Below are 26,445 nucleotides of genomic sequence, written 5' to 3'. Positions count from 1 at the left end.
AACGACGTCTCTGACACTCTGCAAATGCCACACCACAAAACATAATCCCATAAATAGTATAATACCCTTGACCAACATCTTCGGCAAAAAAACTAAACACAAAACGTTTTTAGTTAAAAAGTGATCAAGGCCCATAAAGGGCCCAACGAATATTAACACCTAATCTGTTGTCTCCTTCCGCCGCCGATCCCCAAAGAAAAAAGTAAAAGAAATGGAGAGGTTGGTCAGCGGAGAGACAACGACGTCGTCGAACATGAAGAAGAAGAAGAAGAAGGTGTCGTCGACAACAAATCCGTCACTTCCCGATGATTTGGTATTGGTCATCATCGCACGCGTCTCAATATTATACTATCCTATTCTCTCACTCGTCTCCAAGAGCTTTCGATCTCTCCTGGCTTCACCGGAGCTTTACAAGGTCAGGTCACTCTTGGGCCGCAGGGAGAGTCGTCTCTATGTGTGCATAAATATGTATTCTTATAAAAACGGCCCTAGCTGGTTCACCCTCTGCCGGAAACCGGATCGAACAACAACCAGTAGTAATAAGGAGGAGGACAGGTCAAGTGGTTATGTCTTGGCAAGAATCCCAATTCCCCATTCTCCTTTGACTCAGAGATATAGCCTCGCGGCGGTTGGTTCTAATATCTATAACATTGGCGTAACCAGATACCACCATTTGACCTCCTCTAGTGTCTGGGTTCTGGATTGCCGGTCTCACACGTGGCGCCAGGCTCCAAGCTTGCCGGTGGAGCTATTTAGAGTTTCTGTTAGCGTCCTTGATCAAAAGATATATGTAGCAGGGTTACACCAAGAAGATGGCTCGGATTCCTTGAAGAACTCGGTTACGGTGTTGGACACAGAAACACAAGTAAGTGATCGGGTGGCTATCCCATGCAGCGTGTCACAAGGCAAGGAGATCTTCATAAGCACAAGTGTTGGCGGAAAGGTCAACCTCGTGACTGGGAGAAAGGTGGTTGATTACAATCCAGTGGAAGGTAGCTGGGAGGAGGTTGGAGATACCATGTGTGAGTTTATGTTTTCAAAATGTTTTTGCGTGGTTGGTAATGTTTTGTACTCATGTGCTATTGACCGAGTGTTCAGATGGTATGACACTGAGGTAAGAACATGGAGAAATTTGGAGTGTTTGATAGGAGGACGACTACCCAAGTTATCTCCGCGTGCTTTTGTTAGTTTGGCTGATTATGGTGGAAAGCTCGCTGTTTTTTGGAACCAAGGTGTCGGCGATTGGCAGATGCTTTGGTGTGCAGTGATTGCGCTTGAAAGGCGCAATACTTGTGAAATTTTGGGGAATGTTGAGTGGTCTGATCATGTGCTTCATGTCCCTAAGATACGTTCTTACTACAACGCTCTTTCTGCTACTCTCTGAGATGAATGTGTCAGTATGCTTGAACCGTGTCTTCATCTTTTTGTGTAACCGTTGTATTGTGGTCTTTGTTCTGTGGTATTTTATGATTTATTGGCTTTGATTTCGATTTTATTTAGTTTATTTGATTGTTTGTCTTGCTCTTTTGGCTCGGTAGTTTAAGATCCTTTTGTAAAGAGACGATTGGAATAAACAAGTATCCTATTTGAGCTTAGTAGCAAATGGAGTATTCATTATCTTGAATAAATGGTGCAGTAGAAGATACCAGTCTAATTGTATTGCTAGAATTTCACCCAATGACGGATCACTGCTTGGATGGATACTGTTACCAAAATTAAGGTCATTGTTTCTTGTAACATGTCATTGTTTAGAATAAACCGTCGTGTTATACCATGATACTCTTACTTCTTCTTTTCTAACTAACATGCTGAAATCTGGACATGGGGTGAGCTGAGATTTGAAGTTCACAAATTTTGTCTCCCTTAATAAGTCATTTTTAAAACTCATTTTCCCTTGCCTTAATCTTGTCTGCAATGTAGGGTATTGATGTCTTGAACGGCATAGTGACAAGCAACGCCTATTTGGTAATAAATCTCGCTATGCATGCGTTTTCGAGTGGTGTTGACTATTTTGCTGACAAGGAGGATGTTAGCTATTGTGATTTAGTGCCACCAGCTGAACCCCTTTTAAGTATAATGAAGGAAATACCACCGCTGAGATAAGGGTGTTCAATGGAGAAGATGCAAACTGCACGACCCTAGGAACGTGAGGCAAAGAGACGAAAGTTTGGCGCTCTTGTTCCAGAGGACCAGTTTCTAGCTCAAAATCCGGTAATGTTTTTGTTTTCCTTCCTTGTGACTAGACTCGTGTATCTAACTAGCAGTAATACATTTTCAGGGTCCCTTTAGGATCATGATCAGAGTTTCTGGTGCAGACGACTATGTGGAGTCTTTGAAATCACGGTGGACTCGTTATCACACAGACAGATGTTAAGTGGAAAGCTGGGGTTTTAGAGGACAACAAGTCATTGCACATTACAATGTTGGAGCAGGAGAAATTCTAACAGTGTCTTGGTGACAAGGTTTTTGTGCACATTAGCAATAGTCCGGTCATTCTTTAATGCAAACCATAATCTATATTCATCCCAAAATCTCAGAATCCAAAGCGCAAGAGAATCAAACGTTTCATCATCTTATATCTACAACGGCCTTTAGCAGAAGAGTGTAATTGAAGGTCCATGACCCAAGTTGCAGTATCCATATCACAATTTGAGGTCCAAAAAAAGAAAAAAAAAATAATAATTCTATAAAAGAACCAAAAAACAAAGATACTAGGAGGATTTGTCATAGTGAATAGTGATGTGACACGTAGAGAAAGCCCATATGGCATCATCAGCCTCATAAATGGGTGTAACTTGTAAGGAACTTGTTGCGTTCGTTTCTGGTTTGGAGCCTAACTTTTTGTTTCTTTGTCTTTCACCATCGCTGTTTCTGTGATTTTACGTTTATGCCATTTTAAGTTAAGGACTTAGTCCAGACATCTTAGAATTACATCATTATTCATCACGATATCGAAAATTATACAAATGACGTTTAGAACAAACGGATATAAACAATACAAAATCACACGCAATACACGGAACTATGACAACCATGCCACAAGTCTCCACATGTACTCATGTAGTGATGATGTAGCGTCCTAAACATATCCACATTCCTTAAAATGAAAAAATCTACTTTTTAGAAAACGAATCCAAAACAATAGACAGTAAATGAATCTAGTAGAATTTCTACATAAGTTTACTTTCTCTATATATCTTATATTTTATAACAACAATAATGTTTATAAATTTGTTTCACCTTAATTATGGTTTACAAAATACTGTATCTTGGATTTAATTAAAAAAGATAAATCATTTATAAACTAAATTGATGTGATTCATACTAAAATACTAAAGTGTTCTTAAGATATTGTTAGCTTTGTAGACAAGTGAGAAGAATAAAAAAAGGCTTTTGTATGGTTTAAGTCTTATAGTAAATGCTAATTTGGTTTATAAAACATATTTATACTAAAAATCTAGAAATTAATAAATTAAACATAACTGAGCTTATGTGAAAAAGGTAAGCAAATACATTTTTGGTCAAAGAAAAGATGGAAAAAAATCCAAAAAAGAAAACAAATATTATCAAAAAATAAGAAAGTAACCCATTTTGAGTGGGGGTAATAATGTAAATGTGATATAAGGGTGGGGTAGGATTAGTCGCTAAAAAAACTTGAGGGCAATTTTAGTCACACGAAACTAAACCATCCTTCACTTGTTTAATTTAATTTTGAAAAGGCAAAAAAAAGAGCACTTACTTTTACCCAAAAACAAAAAAATCGTGGCCTCACTTGCATTTAAATCCATCCACACCACATCTCTCTCTCTGTCTATCTATCTCTCTCGCTCGCATAAAAGGTTAACCTCAAAACAAGTAGCTCCTCCTTCCATTAGGATGGCGGCAGGACTCTCAACCGCCGTTACATTCAAACCACTCCACCGCTCTTTCTCCTCCTCCTCTACCGATTTCCGACTCCGCCTCCCGAAATCCTTATCCGGATTCTCTCCGTCTCTTCGATTTAAACGCTTTTCTGTCTGTTACGTCGTCGAAGAACGGAGACAGAATTCTCCGATTGAGAACGATGAGAGACCGGAGAGCACGAGCTCCACAAACGCTATAGACGCTGAGTATCTGGCGTTGCGTTTGGCGGAGAAATTGGAGAGGAAGAAATCGGAGAGGTCCACTTATCTAATCGCTGCTATGTTGTCGAGCTTTGGTATCACTTCTATGGCTGTTATGGCTGTTTACTACAGATTCTCTTGGCAAATGGAGGTATAACTAACTAACTAACTAACTAAACCAATTCGAAATTCTGAATTCTCACATCCTTTTGTTTGGTTGCAAAAATCAGGGAGGTGAGATCTCAATGTTGGAAATGTTTGGTACATTTGCTCTCTCTGTTGGTGCTGCTGTAAGTTTCAAAACTTCATCCCAATTTTTCTGATTCATAAACAAAAAAGTTTGGCTGAGATTTTTGGATTATTCAGGTTGGTATGGAATTCTGGGCAAGATGGGCTCATAGAGCTCTGTGGCACGCTTCTCTATGGAATATGCATGAGGTTACTTTGCTTGCTGAAAATTCTCATCATGACTATCCAATTTCAAACCGCCTGATTTGAATTTTGTTGCAGTCACATCACAAACCAAGAGAAGGACCGTTTGAGCTAAACGATGTTTTTGCTATAGTGAACGCTGGTCCAGCGATTGGTCTCCTCTCTTATGGATTCTTCAATAAAGGACTCGTTCCTGGTCTCTGCTTTGGCGCCGTAAGTCCCTCTTTCATTTGGTCTTACTAAATAAAACGCACAAAACCAACTTCCAAGATCTTTGACTCTATGGTTTGGTCTTTTTGTTTTAATTAGTTTAAACACTAACTAATCACCAGAATTAGGACATTTCGGTGCCTTTTTTTAATCGCTACTTAATGTTAGAAAATAAAAATAATAATAGTAGTGGACTGAGATTAATCATACGTTAAAACAGAATTTTAATTAACGTATCTATGTAGCAGGATTTTGTGTGTCTCTCTCTCTGTGTATGTTGTATTTTAATATTGGATACATGTGATGACAAATGACTTTGTTGGCTGCATTAACACAAATGACCTGGTGGCTTAATTTTAAGCTCGTCCTTGAAACAGGGGTTAGGCATAACGGTGTTTGGAATCGCCTACATGTTTGTCCACGATGGTCTCGTGCACAAGCGTTTCCCTGTAGGTCCCATCGCCGACGTCCCTTACCTCCGAAAGGTCGCCGCCGCTCACCAGGTAAATACAAACGGTTTCTTTCCCAAAATAGATTTTATTTTATTATTATTAGTATCTTAATAATCATATTTTTATTGTTATTGATCGTGCATGATTATGTTTCAGCTACATCACACAGACAAGTTCAATGGTGTACCATATGGACTGTTTCTTGGACCCAAGGTAAGAAGTCTCTTGATTTGTTTATATTCTTCTTAATCTTCTTCATGTTGTTGGCTTTTTTTGCTAATTTGGATTTGGTGATTCAGGAATTGGAAGAAGTTGGAGGAAATGAAGAGTTAGATAAGGAGATTAGTCGGAGAATCAAATCATACAAAAAGGCCTCGGGCTCCGGGTCGAGTTCGAGTTCTTGACTTTAAACAAGTTTTAAATCCCAAATTCTTTTTTTGTCTTCTGTCATTATGATCATCTTAAGACGGTCTATGTTGATAAATCCTATATGCCGATTTTGATTTTAATGAATATTTTAAAAAATATAAATACCTCTCTTTCTTGCAATTGTATTTGTGCGTGTAGCAAGCACTGTAGCGACGATTGACATATTACGTTGTTTGTTTTGTCGTTGCTACTATAACAACAAAATACATACTGATAAAACTATATGTTAAAGTTATATTTTACTAGAATCAAATTCACTATGATCGGGAGTGACCTACAATCACAATTCTAGAACATGGAACTTACAAAAAATTATGACACCAACTACATATTGGCTATTGCTCGACGTCCTAAACCAACGACACCAAAACCAGGAATTACGTTTGACTTCCTTCAAACCCATTACGTCAAATATTTCTTATCTGATAAATCAAATGACATCTACATAGATTGATGTTTATGGAATTTTCCTCTTTACGTAGAATAATATATGCATTTTACACGCTTACGTTCACAGTATATATGGCAGCTTCTTCGCGATCTTGTTGAAATTGTTAGACGCCCTCGTTGCGTGTAAGGACATAATTTTGTATTAGATTATGTAAAGAGTTCAGCATTCACGTAATGGATAATCTTGTATTAGATTATTGAATATTTTCCCGTGACACTTCTGGTTGTATCTTATAAAAAACAATGTTATTTCTAAAAGAAAATTTTGAGAATAGACATGGTTGCGACACCTACATAAACACTTTCTACAAAACTTACTTCCAAATAATAGAGAGGATTATATAGTTTAAGGCATTACACACTATGGACAGGTCGAGTTCTGTATAAAAAGTTAATTATTTGGCGGGTGGGATCATAAAAGGGATTTGACTTTAAAACGTAAAGTTTTTGAAACGTGTTACGTGTTACGTGCTTGTCCAATATATCTCACTAAAGTGGATACATCACAATATTTCCTCATGCTCACCAATTCTAATTAAGTGGAAGTTATTATGTGCACTCCCACAACACTATCCAATTAAATCCCAAGAGATAAGGAAAAGAATTATCTGCTTATTGTATATAACTATATGTTTTCAATCTTAAAATGAATTGAGAATTAATCAAACGTGTTTGGTCACCGAAAGATATGTTATGGTCTCACGACTCTCACATTAGTCATCTGTCCACTAAATAAATACTAAATACAGGTTTTAAAAACTTGCAATATTGAAATGGTGAAAAGTGGGAGAAAGGATGAGGTGGCGTGGAGGCATAATTTGATAAGGACACAAAACTGCAATAGAAAGATCGAATGATCGATCATGCATAGCTTTCTATTGACATAAATAGGAAGTTGGGTACGCTTTTTGACGAATAAGCTCCAATAATAATAACCGTTAACACATGCACTAATCAATCCATTATTACACATTCCCTTATTATACAGTTTTTGTAAAGTCAAGATTGATTCGTGGACGAATGGTATCTCTTGTGGCTACTCCACCAACCAAAATGAGTTGTTATTTTTAACCTAACCAAGATCACGATTATTCGGTTCCAATACGAAAAATAAGTAAACCCCACGCGTTTTGCAATTTCCATTTTCTAATGACAAAGAGCTTAAGGTTCCCCAATTTGCTACGTGTCTTAGCTACACTTAAAAGCTTAAGTCCACTGAATTTTTTAAAAATTAAGAGAGCATTCTTGAAAACGCTTATGCATTAAGTTGTTTTCAAAGTTGGGACCGAAGTCTCGATCAATCGTTCGAAGAAAAGCTACATGGATTCTGAAGACGGTTAATAGCTTTGTTATGAAAGGCACAACTATGCATATCTATTTCGGGTCATACACATTTCCGTCCCAATTTTTTCCGTTCCATGACCATACCCGTTATATTATTATTTGTTTGGAAAAATTAATTATTTTAACAGATACATAAAGGGGTAGGATATAAGACGACGAGGGTCTAAAATCTAAATTATTAGTTTGATTTTTTCTTTAAAAAAGTTACTTCAAAATATTAACAAATGCTCAAAAAAAATTACAAATTTAAAACCATCCGAATCACGTGAAATACATGATCTTGTATATTTGAATAGTGAAAAAATTGAGATAATAATTTTAGATAGCTGAATTAAGCTAATGGACAAGATATGGTTGCACCGGTCCAAGTGTAGTAGATAGACGTCCCAAAGAAGGAAACTGCAAGTAAAATTTGCTTCTAAGTCATTTACCACGTGGCTTGTTTTGATTGGATACAAACAACAAGTCAGCCTACGTTTCTTGAACTACTGTATGTCATGTTCTGTCTCTATAGAGTCTTCTGGATCCAGAAAGCTACGTTTCTCTTTCTCTCTTTGTATTATCCGATTAAATTTTAGAGTAGTTCTTTGAGTCAGCTGCTTCTATGCCATTTTCTAGAGGTTTGGATCCAATTTCATCATCTTGTTGATCCGTTTATCTTCAATTTCCATAGATTTTTTCTAATTGAATTGACTTCTTTCGAGAAAAGTTTTTCGAGCAGTTTCATTTGTTCATCAGATTTAATGCTTAATTATGGGTTTCTGAGGCAGATCTGGTCACTCTCGATTGATTGCTTCTAGTTTGCATCCATTGAAATGATCAGGCATTAGCTTGTTTGTTGTATCTTCTATCTTGTGTTATTGTTGACTGTTGAAATCGTTAGTTGATTTATGTTTGACCACTTTCTTTGGACTTGGTGTCTTTTTATGTTCCTTGAATAAAGTGGAATGTTTTGCAACTACAATTGTTAGCTTCTACAAGTTTGAATGCTATTGTTTTGACTGTTGCTTTAAGATTGATGTTATGCACAAGGCTTATCTGTTTCTCCTTTGCAACTACTATAAGCTAATCAAGTAATCGTCAATGCAGAAAATGGGAGAGTCTACGGGGTGTGGGAAAGGAGGACTAATGATTCCAAATCATAAGTCTGCTAATTCTTATAACCTCTCCCTTGAGTTGTCTCTTGTTGACTCTGTTTGGGATTGTAATGTTCGGACCATGAGGTATTCCTATATACCTGAGTGGTTGTAGTCTTTGAAATCCTCTTAGACAACGAGTTTAGTGCATTTTACTTTAGTTGGAATCAAAGAGTTATAGCAAGCAATAATGGATCACACGTTGTGCAAGCAAGTTGTTCAGCCAGTTACTAGGAAAGTGAAGAAGCATGGTAAAGATGAATTTGATCGTATCAAACAAGCTGAGAAGAAAAAGAGACGTTTGGAGAAAGCTCTTGCTACTTCTGCAGCCATTCGGGCTGAGCTTGAAAAGAAGAAGCAGAAGAGATTGGAAGAACAACAAAGGTTAGATGAAGAAGGAGCTGCAATTGCAGAAGCTGTCGCTCTGCACGTCCTACTGGGCGAAGATTCTGATGATTCATCTCGAGTCAAGTTTGGCGAAGAAACGGGTTTCGGAATGGATCTGTTTAGAGATGAAAGAACCAACTATGTTCCTCGCCAAAGTTGTGCTAGCTATGCGGTTCAAGGGATTGGGTTTGTGTCAAATGGTTATGGACTAGGAGATAGTAACTGGTCAGTGTCATATAAGCCATTCATGAAGGATGTCTGGGATAACAACATGGTAATATCTGCAGATTTGATTGCTGCTCAGGCTGTTTCGTCACTACAGATATCTGAGGACGCTGATAGGAACGCTTATGTCTTCGAGACGATGTTCGGGGGATGACAAAAGCCATCGTGCCAAACTTGGCTGCAGAAACAAGTGTTTGCTATGAGTAGAGTTGCAGTTTTTTTCTTTATTCTAGAACCCCTTTTGGTGTGAAAATTCCTCCTCGTTGTTTATCTTTTGATGTTAGACTAGCTGAAAAGATGTTTTCTGAATTCTCTTTGTAACATTCACAAATACGTTCTAAGTTTTATACAGATTACAGAGTACCTCTTGAATCACGTGATTATCCAAATTCAGTCACAATTTCTAGTGTATTGAGACTAATAAACCTTTTGATGTTAAGATTTGACAGTAACAAGCGAGAATGATCTTAACAAAAGCACACGTGAGCTAAAAACTCAAGAAAAAATGACAGGTTCCAACGTTGATACAGAGTAATGGGTACAGACGAGGAGAATAGTGCGTGACTCTTAGACCGGTGGATATACAGCTAACCGAATGCATTGTGGTGGATCGGTACGGTTGCTACTGAAACAGTAGAACATCAGAGTCACGGCTTTGTTTCTTCTGATTGGTGACTGCATGATTTGCATCTTCATCTTTGTTCCCTATCTCTGTACTAGTGGAGGGTTTGGCTGTGTTAAGTAAGCCTTTGAGCCAACTACCTTGCAATCTCAAGTTCCCGCTGTCTGAATTGTTGAGAGTTCCCGGTCGTTGTGGAGAGCCATTGGAGCCATTGGTTACGTTCGAAGTAACATTCGAGAGGAAGCGATAAGCCACTTTACTAGCTGACACAAGTTCAGTTTTGGCTTGCTTCATCTGCAAAATCCCAATTTACAAGTTTTGAACACCCATAATGTTGCATTTACGTTGTAGAGAAGCTAAACAAAAGGGAACCCACCCGCATTGCTGTGTTTCCTGCCACTTCCAAGGCTGTGTCCCCAGCATTAGCAAAGCGATTAACCCAACCTGTTAAGAGACAGAACCCAAGCCGTCACATAAGCCTTGAAGACAAAACACACACACACACACACCAGATTCCCAAAAAATGGCTTTACCTGGGATCTTTGGCACACCAAGCCGGTCACAGAGTACATCGCAGAAGTGATTGCAATTTTTTGACAACAAATCATAAGTGTGTCCAGGCCATTCCCTGCTGAGTTCACGCAACATCTGATTCACCATGAAGATTGTGCAATCTGTTTTGCCAAGGACGATTTTCTCACGGTATGTGTACATTGGATTCTTTCCACTCGGGCAGCTGAATACACCAGTTCCTAGTTCACAATACCCGTAAGACCATTCATCGTTTCCATATACCTGCACAAAGGTCATAAAATATTCTATTCAATCACTCTTCCCTGCGAATCAATAGTCATCTACAAGACACAAAAAAATAACAAAACCATGAACAAGAATAATCAAATGATATTGCATAGATATACAGACCTAAGAACATAGAATGATTAGCACTAACTTGAAAACCTAAATTCTGGTAGTTTTGTTGGAATACACCAAATTGTCACGACTCAAATGGGAAAGTGGTATATGCAATTATATTTGCCCAGGTCAAAGATCACAGAAGTAAACGTAAGCCATCATTGGATTTAACAAGTCTCCAGAGAGCACTTGGTCAATATATCGCAATCATTATCATATGGAAAGTTACCAAAAGTACTAGGAAACACAAGATCCTGAGCAAAAGAGAGACTTCAGCTCCAGACCTTTAGGACCATAAACCATTAAACTAAAGCCTCACATATCAAAAGAAAAGTATCATGCCGTCAACTTCTTAATTTCCACATACATACACAGAAACAAAAACCAAATCTACATAAAGTAGACCAAAACCAAGCTTAGACATCATCGATAATTGTACATAAATGTAGATTCATAGAATATAGACGAAGAGTAGTACCTGAATAGCGCTGTGGAATATACCGCCAAGACCGATCCCGTCTTTGAAGAACCTATTGATCTGAACAATGGTGTTGTTAGTCTTCTCCGATCCACTGTTCGTCACATCGTATATATGCAGAACAACCTCCGTCATTGATTCTATATTTACCAAGCAACACGAACCCTAATTTCCTACCAAAAAGAGCTCGCAGATTCTCTCTATATAGAGCTTTTGGTGAAGAAGGAAACCTAAAGACTCGTACCAAATCCACTTCTCCGTTTAACGAATCCAACAACTACTAGATCTCCCCGAAAAGAAATCTAAAGGCACAAGATTAGACTTATCTTTCTTCTTCCGATTTCTCAATTTCAGACGTAGGAGATGAAGAAGAAACTGGTGCGGCGGTGGTGGTGGTGGTGGGGATCCACTGAAATGACAATTTTACCCTCGCTTTTCCTGCGGAATTGCTACTTTACGTGTCCCTTGTTAATTCCTTTTGTTTACAACTTAAGCACGCGTTTAGATTATGAATTTATGGTAACAAATTATATTAGTATGAACGTTGTTCGCAGTTGATTAAACGGGTCAACTACTGAACCTTTTTTCTTTCATTTAACTAACATTTCTTTAGCTAGACAAGTGTCCTTACCAAAACAAATCAAAAATACTAGTAAAGCATCTCTATAACAAAATAATGACTTAAGTAATCTGACACAACCAAGGAAGATGATTCATGACTATTAAAAAATGGGGTAAACAAAAAAAAAAGAGGGTAATCAATTGACCGATTCTTCCGATAATTTTCGAAAATGCAAAACGGACACAAGTCTGGTTTTCGTTAGCCATCTGATTCGTCTCGAATTAGTCCATCCATTCATACACCAAATTTATAATTTTGCTTCTATGTAAAAAAGTCAATCATAAAAACTTAATGACTTCTTTTTTATGGTACATACATATTGGGCCAATTGGGCCTAGGCCCAGTACAACAGATGGGATTCAGGAAATAAATTAGGACCAAAGAAATTCGACCAAGTTTTTTGTTATATCAAAAGTGTATTCAAAGTCTCATTTTGGTGGATGAATCTTGAATGGGATGCTCAAAGCACAAACAAAGCTTAGTCAAGTTGATAAACTTTGAATGCAAATTAAGCTCTTATATTTTATTGTAATGTAAGGTAACATGACACTTGTACATATTCGTGAAAGGCTCAAATTTTCTTTCTTACATGATAAATATTGCAAAGTTGGAACCGGAAGTCGACAAAAAAAAAAGTTGGAACCGGAAACATCTCAAAACAGTTATCGGGGGATCTAACGGCTGCTAATAGCCCTCATTAGGACCCACAAAATACTGGGAGTAGACGAAGTCGCACCGGCCAAGTCTCCAAAGTCCCAATTGAAAACTTACACTTGAAAAAAAAGTCAGACATCATTCGACACGTGTCCCCATTTCATTAGAAGTCGCGCTGCGTTTCTTTCTCTGTACTAGTTATAATTCCTTCTATTATCCTCTCTCTCTCGTCTTCTTCGTCTGCTCTTCTTTTTTATCTCTCGAAATTCCTCTCTCTTTCTCTCTGCATCAAAACAGCAACTTTACTTCTGCGTTTTTGTTTATCTCTCTGTATTATCCGATTAATTTAAAGGAGTTCTTTGAAGGCAGCTGCTTCTATGCCATATTGCCGAGGTTTGGATCTAAATTTCATCATCATCTTTGTTTCTCCGTTTATCTTCAATTTCCCTTTATCTTTTCAATATAATTGACTTATTTCGTTAAAAGTCTTTTTGATTAGCTTCCTCGGATCTTATGCTTATTCATGGATCTTAGACCTACATAATGGATTAAATCCGATTGTTTCTCTTATTGTTCTTGTTGAATTGAGGTTAATTTTGATCTGAAAATTAGTTTCTGCGGCAGATCTGGTGTCTGTATTTGTGTAATTTGTATCCATTAGTCTTAATTGAGTTATTAGCTGAGGATTAAGAGAGATCCTGAAATTTGCCGTGGAATTAACTCTTTCTGTGGATGGATGGATACCCTTTGTATTCTTCAACTTTGCTCCTACTCTGGGAAATTAGGGTTTGAGTAATCATTAGGTTTTACTCTTTGGCTGTTGTTGACTATCTTCAATCTAATTGGTGGCTGATTTTGTTTGACTTCTTTAGGACTTTTGGTGTCTTTCGAGGTCATTAGAACAATTGTGTCTGCTTGGTTGGTGGTCTATCTACAACTGTTAGCTTTTACAAGTTTGAATGCTATTGTTTTGGCTTTCAGATTTTGATGTTATGGATTTCTGTGTTACTACTCCTCTGCAACTTGAAACTAATCAAGTAATTGTCAATGCAGAAAATGGGCGAGTCTAAGGGGTGCGGGAATGTTGGACGAATGATTTCGAAGAATAAGTCTGCGAATTCTTATAACCTCTCTCTTCAGTTGTCTCCTGTTGTTTCTTTCTGGGATTGTATTGTCCGCACCATGAGGTATTCCTATATACCAGAGTGGGTGTAGTTCTTGAGTTCCTCTACAACATCATCGAGTTTAGTGCAGTTTTTTAGTTAGAAATTTATAGTCAAGCAATAATGGATCACACGGTGTGCAAGCAAGTTCAGCCAGTCGTTAGGAAAGCGAAGAAGAAGCATGGTAAAGATGAATTTGATCGTATCAAACAAGCTGAGAAGAAAAAGAGACGTTTGGAGAAAGCTCTTGCTACTTCTGCAGCCATCCGGGCTGAGCTTGAAAAGAAGAAGCAGAAGAGATTGGAAGAACAACAAAGGTTAGATGAAGAAGGAGCTGCAATTGCAGAAGCTGTTGCTCTGCACGTCCTACTGGGCGAAGATTCTGATGATTCATCTCGAGTCAAGTTTGGTGAAGAAAAGGGTTTCACAATGGATCTGTTTAGAGATGAAAGAACTAACTACGTTCCTCGCCAAAGCTGTGCTAGCTATGCGGTTCAAGGGATTGGGTTTGTGTCAAATGGCTATGGACTAGGAGATAGTAACTGGTCGCCATTCACGAGGAGGGGTGCTTGGGATAACAACATGGGAATATCAGCTGATTTGATTGCTGCTCAGGCTGTCTCGGCGCTACAGATATCTGAAAATGCTGATGGGAACGCCTTTGTGTTCAATGGGATGTTCCGGGGATGACAGATGCCACGACTCGTCCTCATTCGGTTTTTAAAATAAACATTTGCCTTCTGCTTGCTTTGGTGTCAATGCTCTGTTTTTTTCTCTTGACGTTAGACCTTATACTCTGTTTTCGTTCGCTGTAATATTAAAGACGCATTTTGAGTTGTATCTATTATACATGTTGAAGTCTCTTCATACTGCATTGTTGCTTATCTTATATCACATTCTTTTAACAAACCCTCTAATAGGTGTGCAATGCATATGCTAAGACTTGCTTGGTCTTTGCCAGTAACGTGTTGAAAATATCTTCTTAACAAAATCACACGTTCTGCTGTGAAAAGGGGAAAAAAAAAGAGAGGTGTGTTCGAATCGTGATACAAAGTAATGGATACAAACGAATAAATTTTGGATAGGTGGATATACAGTAAGTGAATACATTGGGGTGGATCAGTACAGTTGCTACTGAAATAGTAGAACATCAGAGTCACGGTTCTGCTTTTTCTGATTGGTGATTGTATGATTTGTATCTTCCTCTTTGTTCCCTATCTCTGTACTTGTGGAGGGTTTGGCAGTGTTAAGTATACCTTTCAACCAACTACCTTGCAATCTAAAGCTCCCATTGTCTGAATTGTTGAGAGTTCCTGGCCGCTGTGGAGAGCCACTGGAGCCATTTGAACCATTGGTTATGTTTGAGGTAACATTCGAAAGGAAGCGATAAGCCACTTTACTGGCTGAAACAAGTTCAGTTTTGGCTTGCTTTACCTGCAAAAGTCACAGTTCACAAGGACTTAACATCCACATGCATTCAGGTGTAAAAAAAGAAACAGCGTGGGCAGAGCAAAATGAGAGAGAACCCACCCGCATTGCTGTGTTTCCTGCTACTTCCAAGGCTGTGTCGCCAGCATGAGCAAAACGATTCACCCAACCTGTTAAGAGACAGAACCCAAGCCGTCACATAACATAAACACACACACAAACCCTGATTCCCACAATAATGGTTTTACCTGGGATCTTTGGCACACCAAGGCGGTCACATAATACATCGCAGAAGTGATTGCAATTTTTGGACAGCAAATCATAAGTGTGTCCTGGCCATTCCCTGCTGAGCTCACGCAAGATCTGATTTACCATGAAGATTGTACAATCTGTCTTCCCAAGAACAATTTTCTCACGATATGTGTACATTGGATTCTTGCCACTAGGACAGCTGAACACACCAGTTCCTTGTTCACAATACCCATAAGACCATTCATCGTTTCCATATACCTGCACAAAGTTCATACAAGATTCTATTCAATCACTCTTCCCTGCGAATCAATAGCAACATGTAAACCTAAAGTTCATCGCACCCATAATCCCATAACACGTTTCTAAAATTACTTGAAGAACCGAGTATTGAGATCCTCAGTACAGACGAAAAGGGAGCTTAAGCTCAAGATCTTACAGAGACCTTTACGACCATATGCCATTAGATTAGAGCCTCACAGATAAAACCAAAAATATCATTCCTTCAAATTCTTCATTTCCACATACAGACACACAAACAACAACTCAAAAGAGAGACATCATCGATACATGTGCAGATGTAGATTGATAGACTAAAGACGAAGAAGATCGAGGCAGTGGAGTAGTAGTACCTGAATAGCGCTGTGGAATATACCGCCAAGACCGATCCCGTCTTTGAAGAACCTATTGATCTGAACTATGGTGTTGTTAGTCTTCTCTGATCCACTGTTCGTCACATCGTATATGTGCAGAACAACCTCCGCCATTGATTCTATCTTTACCAAGAAACACGAACCCTAATTTACTACGAAATTGAGCTCGCAGATTCTCTCTATAGTAGCTTCAGAGAAGAAGGAAACCTATAGAATCGTACCAAATCCACTTTTCTTCAACAAATCCAAATTCTCTAATCTACTAGATCTCTAAGAAACCACTGCACGAAACTCTTGTTTTTAGATTTTGATCTAAAGCTGAGGTATTTTGAGTTTGTTTATCTTCTCCCAAACTTTTCAATCTCAGACGTGGGAGATTGAAGAAACTGATGCTGTGGTGTCTGGAAAGGACCCTTATACCCTCACTTTGCCGACGCCGGTTTCACACTCAACCGACACTTTCTCTTTCAATTAACCGGTTTAGTTTTCATTAAACCAGAAAAATGATTATCAATTGGTTTAAATACATCCTGAGATATTTTAATTTGAACCGTTGGATTATAAATTTGTCAAAAGAGATTGGTAAAGAAGACTTTCATTTGCTTCGTCTCTCCGGTTGTTACCACCACACAACGCCATGGAAGCTGCTCTTGCTGCATGCGCTCTTCCATCGCTCCGAATTCTCAATACGAAACCTCGTTTCAGATGTTCCTTCTCCAATCCAAGCCTACCCATTTCTCCTAATTCCCTTATCACCCGCAAATCAAGTCGATTCACAACCGCAGTATCATCACCACCATCATCATCAGCCGCTACGTCAACGAATTCTCCACCGGAACCTGAAGCCCTATTCGAACCCGGGTCGGATAAGTTCGATTGGTACGCTAATTGGTACCCAGTGATGCCAATTTGCGATCTTGACAAGAAGGTTCCTCATGGGAAGAAAGTTATGGGGATTGATTTGGTTGTTTGGTGGGATAGGAACGAGAAGCAATGGAAAGTGATGGATGACACGTGTCCTCATCGTCTTGCTCCTTTGTCTGATGGAAGGATTGATCAATGGGGGAGGTTGCAATGTGTTTATCATGGATGGTGCTTTAATGGTTCCGGTGACTGTAAACTCATTCCTCAAGCTCCTCCTGATGGTCCTCCGGTAAATTTTTATAGCTATTGATGATGATTTGTTTGTTTTAGATTGGTTTAGCATATGGTTTATATGGAACATAAAGTCAAAGTCTTTGGTTGTATCAATGATTATTTTGGTAATGCAAATCAGGTCCACACTTTCAAGCAAGCTTGTGTAGCTGTTTACCCGAGTACTGTGCAGCATGAGATCATTTGGTTTTGGCCAAACAGTGATCCAAAGTACAAAAACATTATTGAAACCAACAAGCCTCCTTACATTCCAGAGTTAGAAGACCCATCATTCACTAAGTTGATGGGGAATCGTGATATTCCTTACGGGTATCTATTGGCTTTTACATCATTTCAACTATGTGTGGTAATTCTCCGTTGATGTTTTTGTGTAAATCTGAAATCTTTCAGGTACGATGTCTTGGTGGAAAACCTCATGGACCCGGCTCATGTTCCTTATGCACATTATGGACTGATGCGGTTTCCTAAACCAAAAGGCAAATACATAATTTGTATTTCAAATAGTTGTTTTAATCCTTTTACCAACCTTCAGATTCTTCTTGCAGAGAAGATTGACAGAGAAGGGGGGAAACCACTCGAAATCAACGTTAAAAAACTAGACAACAAAGGGTTCTTTTCAAAACAAGAATGGGGTTATTCTAATTTTATTGCACCATGTGTGTATCGCTCTTCCACAGACCCTCTACCAGAGCAGGAACATGAGTATCCCGCACCAGCTGCTTCTGACAAGGTCATAGATTTTAACTTGTATCAAGATTTTCTTGTTTAGAGTCACATGTTTTAGTTACCTAACAGTATGGTTCTGTATACAGGCGGCATTGTCAAAGCGGAGATTGTCTTTGATCTTTATATGTATTCCGGTCAGTCCAGGTCGTAGTAGGCTGATATGGACGTTCCCGAGGAATTTTGGTGTATTTATTGATAAGATTGTCCCTAGATGGGTGTTTCACATTGGTCAAAATACGATTCTAGACTCAGATTTGCACCTCCTTCATGTAGAGGTAATTCCAAATCTATCTAGTACACACATTGTTCTGAGTAGAGGCTGATCAATGTACCAGACTGATTTGTATCTTGTAATGGAATGTGTGTAGGAGCGGAAGATACTGGAGAGAGGCCCTGAAAACTGGCAAAAAGCTTGCTTTATCCCAACAAAATCAGACGCTAATGTGGTTACATTCAGGAGATGGTTTAACAAGTACAGCGAGGCTCGAGTCGATTGGAGAGGAAAGTTTGATCCATTTCTTCTTCCTCCTACGCCTCCCCGAGAACAGCTCTTCGACAGGTTATTTATCTCGCTTGTGAGGTTTAATGAAAAGTAGTGCTAAACATCCTAATGATAAAAGTTGCGTGTTCCAGGTATTGGTCGCATGTTGAGAACTGCAGCAGCTGCAAGAAAGCTCACAAATATCTCAATGCGCTAGAGGTGATCTTACAAATCGCATCCGTTGCTATGATCGGAGTCATGGCGGTGTTGAAGCAAACGACAATGTCGAATGTGGCTAGAATTGCAGTGCTTGTGGCGGCTGTTTTAAGTTTTGCAGCTTCAAAGTGGCTATCACACTTCATCTACAAGACATTCCATTACCATGACTACAACCATGCTGTTGTTTGAAATGTATATTGGTGTTTGTACTTCGTATATATACTCATCGGATGTATTCAGTCCACATGGTGTTGTACATAACAGTTATACAGAAACTAATTCTTGAATCTATACCGTTTACTAACATTCTAGATGATTCATTTACTGAAGAAATGGCCTCATGAGCATTTTCTGAGTCTATTTTATCCTCCCGAACAAATTTATCGGTTTAAATGATCTGCTCGGTAAGATATTTGTTTTATGATAATGTTTTTGTTTTTGTCAATAGTATCATCATCATCTAACAACGATGTGTATCTTATGATACAAAATCGAAATGGGCCTGGCCGTAACTGGTGAACTGACTGGGCTTGGTCGACATGAAGTCTTTTTTTTTTTTTTTTTGACATGCACAAATAATAATAGTCAATGGAAAATGTCATCATCATCTGTTTGGGTTAAAGACAAAGGTTTTAAATGATGAAGCAGAGTCAATAAATACAAAAGGATGAAGACATAAATAAGAATGCTGGACCACTGGACTATGAAGTTTCCGTAGAAACGCAATTATAAAAAGATCTTCTCTATGACTCTTCTACCTATATTCATTTCATTTGCATACGTAACCTAATTCGCATCTTTTTTGCCTTCTAGAAGCCTTGTAAAAAACAGTATACGGAATCACCTATTTTTGGAAACGACAGCATTCCATTTTGGTACCTAATTTCCATTTTTATCCGAGCTTATAGTTGGATTAAGCAATTTTCCTAACTTACATATTCATTTTAATGACTTCCAGCTATCTTAGGAAGTTTGATTTTCTTGACCACTTGAGTTCAAAATGTAGAGTTTTGTTTGAGCCTTCGACTTTTGTTTTTGAGTATGAGAAAGTTTGCTTCTTATTTTTCCGGAATCTCTTTTCAATATAGTAGTAATAATTAAGGGATAGATGTCAAAATGGAGGGTTAATAAGCCTATTGCATATATTCTCTGTTGTTTAAGACTTTTAAATTAATTACCAAGTGACCAAACTAAATACATTGACCAAAATGCAATTTGCTTTTTTCGTATAATTATGTTATACAGTATTATAAAATATCACATTTTTAGATAAAAAATATATTTTCATCAAAAAAAAAAAGCTGAAAATATCATTATAAAAGTAGTATTATTGCACATGAAATTTAATACCGGGAAAACATGTAAACAAAAATTGGTCATAAATGTAAGATATAATATCAGTCACTAGAAAAGTATTGGATCCCATAACGTAATAACAATTTTCATGTGATTTTCTTTCTATCAGTCACTGAAAAGTATTGGATCCCATAACGTAATAAAAAAATTCATGTGATTTTCTCTCTACCAAACATTATTTTTTGGGGGTAAAATCTCTACCAGACCTTCACAACCGTACCCTAATAAATACGTGTATCTTTTGACTGAAAAGGGAAAGCATCTAAGAAAGACACCACGTCGTCATATCAGGAAGACTTTCTCTTTTAAGTTTATTTGGATGCTTCGGATAGTCTTTCATTCTTATGGATTGTTGATATAGCAACGTGGTTCCTCATGAACCACCGATTAGCCCTCACCTACGTTATCTACTCCGAAGACAAAACGTACATAAATTAATACAAGCAAAATAGACACAACCATTAATGATATTTCGTTAGTTACATAATTAGAGGTAATCGGGTGCGTTACGTTACGAATTAAATCTGCAATCTTATAAGACATAAACAAAACCAACACATTAGATTTCTTGTCCAGAAATTGAGACATGTATATACTTGTGGATCTAGTGCATGGATTGGTGGAAAGTCATCGTCAAATAATATTTAAGGATTTTTCATTGAAGAATTATTAGAGTCCACGAGTATATATTTTAATTATCATTAGCTTCCACGAGGATTTTTTTCTTTTATTTTAAAGAAAGAGAAAATGCATGATTCATGATTCAACGGTTTGTTATATAAACCAACCATTAAGTCCGCAACAAACCTTGACTCAGAGAGGCAGAGAGAGAGAGAGAGAGAGATATAGAAGAGAAGTGAGTGGCGTTTGGTTAATCATTTTCAGAAGATGGATCCGACGGCGCCGTTGCTTACACACGGTGGCGAAGTAGAGGAGGATTATGCTCCGGCGAGGAGCTGGACCGATGTGAAACGAGTCTTATCTACAGAGTCGGCCAAGTTGTGGATGATAGCTGCTCCTGTGGGGTTCAACATCATCTGCCAATACGGAGTTAGCTCAGTCACTAATATCTTTGTCGGTCACATCGGCGAAGTCGAGCTCTCCGCCGTCTCTATCTCTCTTTCCGTCATCGGTACCTTCTCCTTCGGTTTCTTGGTATTACTCTCTTTCACTCTCTAGCTTCATTTTTTTACTGTTGTAACTTTCGAATCGAGAAATTTACTGTGAAAATGAATCAAGAGAACATACAGAGGAATTATAAGTTCTGTTTTTGGTTTTGAATCCTTGCAGCTTGGTATGGGAAGTGCTCTTGAAACATTATGTGGTCAAGCATATGGAGCTGGTCAAGTCAATATGTTAGGAGTTTATATGCAGAGATCTTGGATTATCTTGTTCGTTTCTTGTTTCTTCCTCCTTCCTATTTACATCTTTGCCACGCCGGTTCTGAGACTACTCGGTCAAGCAGAGGAGATCGCTGTTCCAGCTGGACAGTTCACTCTTCTAACCATACCACAGCTCTTCTCACTGGCCTTTAATTTCCCAACCTCTAAGTTCCTTCAAGCACAGAGCAAAGTGGTTGCTATTGCTTGGATTGGATTTGTGGCTCTTTCCCTTCACGTTATTATGCTCTGGTTGTTTATAATCGAGTTTGGTTGGGGGACAAATGGTGCTGCTTTGGCGTTTAATATTACAAACTGGGGAACTGCAATTGCTCAAATTGTTTATGTGATTGGTTGGTGTAATGAAGGCTGGACTGGTTTATCTTGGTTGGCTTTTAAAGAGATTTGGGCTTTCGTTAGACTCTCCATTGCATCTGCTGTTATGCTTTGTCTTGAGATCTGGTATATGATGAGTATCATTGTTCTTACTGGCCGTCTTGACAATGCAGTTATCGCTGTTGATTCCCTTTCTATATGGTTAGTTTTCTGCAACATTTTACATCAATAAGCTTGAGAAACTTGTATCTGACTCTTTAACGTTTTCACTCTTTGGTTTTTAACATTTCAGCATGAATATCAACGGCTTGGAGGCTATGTTATTCATCGGAATAAATGCAGCTATAAGGTATCATCACTATCTGACCTTTTTTCCTGTTATTCAGGTAACTAGTAAACTCATGTGTATATTTGTGTACTATTAGTGTCCGTGTATCCAATGAGCTTGGCCTAGGCCGTCCACGAGCAGCTAAGTACTCTGTCTATGTCACGGTCTTCCAGTCTCTCCTCATTGGTCTTGTCTTTATGGTGGCTATCATCATAGCCAGAGACCATTTTGCTATCATCTTCACAAGCAGTAAAGTACTTCAGCGTGCAGTGTCTAAGCTAGCTTATCTTCTTGGTATAACCATGGTTCTCAACAGTGTGCAGCCGGTTGTTTCTGGTACTAAAATCTAAACCTGATATATATATAAACCGAACTGGATATCTCATCAGATTATAACCGTCCTGATTTGTTCATCTTTTTAGGTGTGGCTGTTGGAGGCGGTTGGCAAGGCTTAGTGGCCTATATCAACTTGGGCTGTTACTACATTTTTGGCCTTCCCTTTGGATATCTTCTTGGTTACATTGCAAACTTTGGAGTGATGGTTAGAGAATTTAGAAAATGGCATGAGTTAAGTCAGTTAATGCTGAAGCTAAAACTTATGTATAATGTTTTCAGGGACTTTGGTCTGGAATGATAGCCGGGACAGCGCTTCAAACGTTGTTACTGTTGATTGTTCTGTATAAGACAAACTGGAATAAAGAGGTAAGAACCAGATATACAACACCATGTTTGTTATATACACTTTTTCATTCCTTGAATTGAATCGATCTCAACTGTGATGAACAGGTGGAGGAGACGATGGAACGTATGAAGAAATGGGGAGGGAGTGAGACGACATCCAAGGATATACTTGCGTGATTGATGTTTTTTTTTTGTTAAGCTTAGTAGTGACTTTTTGTTTGTCTTTCATTGGTTTGGGCACCAAATTGTTCTATTTAGAGTTTTAGATTGTAGGAAACTGTTCCATCAGTTATGTTTTGTTACTTACTTCCAAAAGGAAAAATTGCATTACAAATGTTAGTTACTTTTCCTCATGTAACCCAAATGTATCAAAAAAATTTGTAACCCAAATAAAATTCCAGATGCTTGAGAATAAGCCATTCTAGTTTTTTCATCCTGCTATATATGTTGTCAATGATATTTAATAAAGAAGGTCAGGATGGCCGAGTGGTCTAAGGCGCCAGACTCAAGTTCTGGTCTTCGTAAGAGGGCGTGGGTTCAAACCCCACTTCTGACATTAGTTTTTTGTTACAGTTTCTGCGTGAGCTTTTTGTATTTACATTTCCTTGGCTTGTGTCCTAAAAATGCAACGTGTCTTCAAACTTTGTTTTGTTTGTGTGCAAATTCTTGCGGCGTTTTACATTTGCATTACGAGGTGTCATTATTTAAAGAAATCAACCTCAGTCGACAAAATTCTATTATAATTGTTCCATATATCAAAAACTTGTCGAAAAAGTTAGCGCTGGAAGCCAAGTGAACATAACCAGGGTTCAAAATGATTACAAAGCTCAAAATTTAAGATAAACCCTAAAACCATACAGATTCTAAAGAGACCGAGACAAAGCAAAATCTGAGGTACTGGGAAGAGCGTAGAGTAGAAAACTTCTAAGCAGCAGTAGCAGCCTTTGGCTTCTTAGGCATACGGTAGCCACCAACGACACATGCATGGTCACGCTCAAATGGCTCAAGCGTCACTTGCTCAGCTGGTTTGAATTGCTCCTGTTGAAGCTTCTTCACTTCAGTCTGGAACACAGCTTCTGCTGGAACGGTGGAGTCGATACAGTTTGCCTGCAAAAATGAGACAATACATGTTCACTAATCTTTCTCTCTTGAGAGATCATGGATTAAATAAATGTTTCGATTGCTACCCACCTTTATTGAGATCACAAAGTGTCCTCCTGACTTGAGGAAGTATGATGCATTCAAAGCCAAGATCCTAGCCTGCACGGTTTTAAATGGCACAGAAAATTTCATAAACAAAACAGTATAAAGTATACTAGAAGCAACCCACAAGCTGAATGGCATTTAGAAAACAAGTAGGTTTAACATCAGGAGAACCAAAACCGAGCAATAATAGACATTTAAATTTAGTATTGTTCTTAAAAACGAAATTGTAAAACAAGTACATAGTAAAATAAGATTAAGCTTAACAAAAACAAAAACAAGAATTTTCAGTACATCAGAAACTTGGAGATTGCATCACCCATAATGATCTGAAGGGGAATCCAAGTAAGATCATCATTTGCAATTATCAAAACACCATTTTAAAGCAAAGGACACATATAATGGTATTGGGTCAAGCTTTTTGAGGCAAATATTTAGACATTCATTGTGAGTTAAACAAAAGAAGCAAACCTGATCTGGCTGAGCAACATCAGAGAAGATAACATCAACCATGCCTACAAGCATTCTGTATTTAGCTGGGTGTCTAGCATCCTCGATGATTGGAATAACATTGGTTCTCTTCTTTGCCATGTTCACCAAATCTCTACCACTTCTATGAGAAAACTCAACCGCGTACACACACCCCTCCTATCAGATCACAAAGGCAATATATAAGAAACTCCAATACACGTCTAAAACCTGATAATCACAACATAAAGGACGGGTTCTGCTTACAGGGCCAACAAGATCAGACACATGAGAGACTGTGGTTCCAGAAGCAGCACCAAGGTATAGAACTTTAGCACCAGGTTTCTACATTGAAACGGGAACAACAATCAATATATGAACCAAGTCTCGCAAACAACAACAATAAGATTCACACAAGCTGATGCTTACAATCCAGATGTTATCAACACCACCAAGAATAGCAGCAGCCAACTTCGAACGGAAAGGATTCCAAACTCTGTATTCAGTCTTGGTTCCATCTTCGTTCTGCAGATTCAATCACAAGAACCATTAAAAACAAATTCATCAAAAGGAGTGCAAATACAAACCATCAATCAATTAATCAATCCTCTATAATACCTGAACAGAGATTCTCTTCTCGTTGTAGACAGCTTCACCAGGAACCAAATTCTTGGTAACAAGGGCATCTTCTTTACCCTTTGCAATGAACACTCCTGCGTGTCTGTGAGGTTCCACAATCACTTTGCTTCCTCCTTTCATGCCTCCACGGCCAGCTGGTCCTCTGCCGCCGCGAGCACCACCACGTGGTGGTCCTCTTCCTCTGCCGCGACCACCACGGTCGCTGAAACCTCTTCCTCCTCCTCTACCACCGCCACCTCGACCACCACTGAATCCACCGTCACCTCTACCACCACTGTATCCACCACGCCCTCTTCCACCACTGAACCCACCACCACTTCCTGAACACAAAAGACCATTCATTAGAGACTCCATGTTTAACATAAAACCCAACCATCAACTCTATATCCGATAGAACTAACGCAGACCCAATACAGTTCTAAGCAAAAAAGAACAAAGTTGACAATCAGTTCAGCTAAAGACATAAAGTTTTAAAGACTAAACGAGCTAAGAGTGTCACTCGCCATTGTTAATCTGATAAGCAAGCAATGAAGAAAAGAGAAGAGGCGGCTAGGGTTCTTACCAGTTAGAGGAGGTCTCATCTTTGCGTTAAGACTCTAAAGAATGCGAAAATCAAGGAGAAAAGCTTTTGATGAGAGAGAGAATGGCGATGGCGATGAAGCTGCGCTCGCAAGTGTTTTTATACATGTGTTTCAAGCTAGGGTTTTAACAGGGTTTTAATTTAACTCGCCTTATTTATTATTATTTACGTTTTAATCCTTATATTATGTATACATATCTTTTTCTGCTGTCAACTATTTAGAATTAACATTTTGCCCCTCGTAGTTAAAGCTTTATGAAATTCTATCATCACACACACTAACGTGTTACAGCAACAACAAAATTGTGTGTAAATATATTAATCGTCTTACCATTGTAAATTGTAATACACAACATTTAATCGTTACCATCATTTCTCTACACATAAGAAAACAAATACCCAAAAACCAGAAAATTCTAGTTCCAGAGCGAACATGTCTCTTACAATGAAACTGGGCTGCTAAATATGTGGGCTTTAGTTATAGTGGTGTGGGCCATAATAATTTTCATAAATAGTTTATGGTAAAAGCCCACATAATTAGTTTATACGAGGTCCACTCTAACATTACAAGTTCTCATAAATAATTTTCTTCTGTAGTCTGTTTATACAAGGTCCAATATAACATACAAAAATCACTTATGATAAAAACTTATTTATAAATATTGATTTTAAAGCAAATTTTAAACTTTATTATACTCAAACCTATCTTTACTTTAGTCTACCGAAGTGGAGACTCATGTTAACTCGAAAATACAAAATGATTAGTGAGTTAACATGTTCACATACAATGAAAAGGAAATCATATGTAGACACAGTGTTAAAACACTAATTCTAGATAAACATATCACAATCAATGAATGAGTTAGTGAGATGAGATTATTAGTGAATATGTTACACACGGAATGGATAAATTAGAATGAAAGAAATAAATGTGAGAGAATG

The 26,445-nt window shown here is 38.2% G+C and overlaps 10 protein-coding genes and 2 non-coding genes across 21 annotated transcripts, besides 2 other annotated features; 8 read left to right on the top strand and 4 right to left on the bottom strand.

The window, feature by feature from the left end:
* The first annotated feature begins 117 nt into the window (after positions 1-117).
* Positions 118-1,641, top strand: AT4G25710 (Galactose oxidase/kelch repeat superfamily protein). 2 transcript variants are annotated; one of them, NM_001203911.1, is made up of 2 exons: positions 165-1,022; positions 1,099-1,588. In NM_001203911.1, exons 1-2 carry the CDS (start codon positions 212-214, stop codon positions 1,116-1,118), a joined length of 831 nt encoding a protein of 276 aa, NP_001190840.1. In that variant the 5' UTR covers positions 165-211; the 3' UTR covers positions 1,119-1,588. The 2 variants fall into 2 exon arrangements, with proteins under 2 accessions (NP_194301.1, NP_001190840.1); NM_118703.4 differs by having other exon boundaries at positions 118-1,641.
* Positions 1,642-1,654: 13 nt separating this feature from the next.
* Positions 1,655-2,883, top strand: AT4G25707 (splicing factor 3A subunit). Of its 2 annotated transcripts, NM_001341761.1 has the most exons (2): positions 1,655-2,211; positions 2,279-2,865. In NM_001341761.1, exon 1 carries the CDS (start codon positions 1,981-1,983, stop codon positions 2,101-2,103), a length of 123 nt encoding a protein of 40 aa, NP_001329324.1. In that variant the 5' UTR covers positions 1,655-1,980; the 3' UTR covers positions 2,104-2,211; positions 2,279-2,865. The 2 variants fall into 2 exon arrangements, with proteins under 2 accessions (NP_001329324.1, NP_001320066.1); NM_001341760.1 differs by having other exon boundaries at positions 1,655-2,883.
* An 810-nt stretch (positions 2,884-3,693) lies between these two features.
* On the top strand, positions 3,694-5,874 carry BETA-OHASE 1 (beta-hydroxylase 1). Of its 3 annotated transcripts, NM_118702.4 has the most exons (7): positions 3,694-4,254; positions 4,334-4,393; positions 4,470-4,541; positions 4,614-4,748; positions 5,123-5,248; positions 5,354-5,410; positions 5,497-5,874. In NM_118702.4, the coding sequence occupies exons 1-7, from the start codon at positions 3,877-3,879 to the stop codon at positions 5,599-5,601; spliced, it is 933 nt and encodes a 310-aa protein (NP_194300.1). In that variant the 5' UTR covers positions 3,694-3,876; the 3' UTR covers positions 5,602-5,874. The 3 variants fall into 3 exon arrangements, with proteins under 3 accessions (NP_194300.1, NP_001320065.1, NP_001031715.1); NM_001341759.1 differs by having other exon boundaries at positions 4,614-5,248; NM_001036638.3 differs by lacking the exons at positions 5,354-5,410; positions 5,497-5,874 and having other exon boundaries at positions 3,808-4,254; positions 4,614-5,146.
* Positions 5,875-7,944: 2,070 nt separating this feature from the next.
* On the top strand, positions 7,945-9,534 carry AT4G25690 (stress response NST1-like protein). Of its 2 annotated transcripts, NM_202888.2 has the most exons (2): positions 7,946-8,040; positions 8,510-9,534. In NM_202888.2, the coding sequence occupies exon 2, from the start codon at positions 8,747-8,749 to the stop codon at positions 9,320-9,322; it is 576 nt and encodes a 191-aa protein (NP_974617.1). In that variant the 5' UTR covers positions 7,946-8,040; positions 8,510-8,746; the 3' UTR covers positions 9,323-9,534. The 2 variants fall into 2 exon arrangements, with proteins under 2 accessions (NP_194299.1, NP_974617.1); NM_118701.2 differs by having other exon boundaries at positions 7,945-9,534.
* Positions 8,504-8,671: a sequence feature (AT4G25690.uORF1).
* A 47-nt stretch (positions 9,535-9,581) lies between the features above and the next one.
* Positions 9,582-11,770, bottom strand: AT4G25680 (PPPDE putative thiol peptidase family protein). The gene is made up of 4 exons (NM_118700.3): positions 11,184-11,770; positions 10,324-10,585; positions 10,167-10,234; positions 9,582-10,084 (listed from the first exon to the last, which is right to left on the bottom strand). Exons 1-4 carry the CDS (start codon positions 11,316-11,318, stop codon positions 9,791-9,793), a joined length of 759 nt encoding a protein of 252 aa, NP_194298.1. The 5' UTR covers positions 11,319-11,770; the 3' UTR covers positions 9,582-9,790.
* An 882-nt stretch (positions 11,771-12,652) lies between these two features.
* Positions 12,653-14,545, top strand: AT4G25670 (stress response NST1-like protein). Of its 2 annotated transcripts, none has more exons than NM_118699.4 (2): positions 12,653-12,852; positions 13,513-14,525. In NM_118699.4, the coding sequence occupies exon 2, from the start codon at positions 13,746-13,748 to the stop codon at positions 14,310-14,312; it is 567 nt and encodes a 188-aa protein (NP_567726.1). In that variant the 5' UTR covers positions 12,653-12,852; positions 13,513-13,745; the 3' UTR covers positions 14,313-14,525. The 2 variants fall into 2 exon arrangements, with proteins under 2 accessions (NP_567726.1, NP_001190839.1); NM_001203910.1 differs by lacking the exon at positions 12,653-12,852 and adding an exon at positions 13,357-13,377 and having other exon boundaries at positions 13,513-14,545.
* Positions 13,516-13,674: a sequence feature (AT4G25670.uORF1).
* Positions 14,147-16,336, bottom strand: AT4G25660 (PPPDE putative thiol peptidase family protein). Its single transcript, NM_118698.4, has 4 exons — positions 15,932-16,336; positions 15,299-15,560; positions 15,153-15,220; positions 14,147-15,056 (listed from the first exon to the last, which is right to left on the bottom strand). Exons 1-4 carry the CDS (start codon positions 16,064-16,066, stop codon positions 14,754-14,756), a joined length of 768 nt encoding a protein of 255 aa, NP_194296.1. The 5' UTR covers positions 16,067-16,336; the 3' UTR covers positions 14,147-14,753.
* Positions 16,337-16,482: 146 nt separating this feature from the next.
* Positions 16,483-18,916, top strand: ACD1-LIKE. Of its 2 annotated transcripts, NM_118697.4 has the most exons (7): positions 16,483-17,105; positions 17,229-17,416; positions 17,498-17,583; positions 17,653-17,837; positions 17,920-18,108; positions 18,202-18,392; positions 18,467-18,916. In NM_118697.4, the coding sequence occupies exons 1-7, from the start codon at positions 16,590-16,592 to the stop codon at positions 18,720-18,722; spliced, it is 1,611 nt and encodes a 536-aa protein (NP_567725.1). In that variant the 5' UTR covers positions 16,483-16,589; the 3' UTR covers positions 18,723-18,916. The 2 variants fall into 2 exon arrangements, with proteins under 2 accessions (NP_567725.1, NP_849444.1); NM_179113.2 differs by having other exon boundaries at positions 16,546-17,105; positions 17,498-17,837; positions 18,467-18,842.
* Positions 18,917-20,486: 1,570 nt separating this feature from the next.
* On the top strand, positions 20,487-23,299 carry DTX35 (detoxifying efflux carrier 35). 3 transcript variants are annotated; one of them, NM_001203909.1, is made up of 8 exons: positions 20,695-21,044; positions 21,180-21,805; positions 21,897-21,953; positions 22,030-22,268; positions 22,355-22,473; positions 22,548-22,634; positions 22,719-22,786; positions 23,086-23,299. In NM_001203909.1, exons 1-8 carry the CDS (start codon positions 20,778-20,780, stop codon positions 23,165-23,167), a joined length of 1,545 nt encoding a protein of 514 aa, NP_001190838.1. In that variant the 5' UTR covers positions 20,695-20,777; the 3' UTR covers positions 23,168-23,299. The 3 variants fall into 3 exon arrangements, with proteins under 3 accessions (NP_194294.2, NP_001329321.1, NP_001190838.1); NM_118696.5 differs by lacking the exon at positions 23,086-23,299 and having other exon boundaries at positions 20,487-21,044; positions 22,719-23,052; NM_001341758.1 differs by lacking the exon at positions 23,086-23,299 and having other exon boundaries at positions 20,487-21,044; positions 22,355-22,634; positions 22,719-23,052.
* AT4G25635 lies at positions 23,086-23,169 on the top strand. The gene has a single exon. It is a non-coding gene; the product is annotated as a tRNA-Leu (tRNA).
* An 11-nt stretch (positions 23,300-23,310) lies between the features above and the next one.
* Positions 23,311-25,653, bottom strand: FIB2 (fibrillarin 2). Its single transcript, NM_118695.4, has 7 exons — positions 25,486-25,653; positions 24,903-25,243; positions 24,714-24,809; positions 24,552-24,629; positions 24,288-24,464; positions 23,805-23,873; positions 23,311-23,720 (listed from the first exon to the last, which is right to left on the bottom strand). The coding sequence occupies exons 1-7, from the start codon at positions 25,502-25,504 to the stop codon at positions 23,538-23,540; spliced, it is 963 nt and encodes a 320-aa protein (NP_567724.1). The 5' UTR covers positions 25,505-25,653; the 3' UTR covers positions 23,311-23,537.
* Positions 24,108-24,180, bottom strand: U60.2F. Its single transcript, NR_142349.1, has one exon. It is a non-coding gene; the product is annotated as a U60.2F; snoRNA (small nucleolar RNA).
* Positions 25,654-26,445: the final 792 nt, after the last annotated feature.

The sequence above is a fragment of the Arabidopsis thaliana genome, chromosome 4, assembly GCF_000001735.4.
Source record: "Arabidopsis thaliana chromosome 4, partial sequence".
Classification (NCBI taxonomy): domain Eukaryota; kingdom Viridiplantae; phylum Streptophyta; class Magnoliopsida; order Brassicales; family Brassicaceae; genus Arabidopsis; species Arabidopsis thaliana.
The sequence above is the reverse complement of the archived record's forward strand: the minus strand, read 5'-3'. Positions and strand labels throughout refer to the sequence as shown.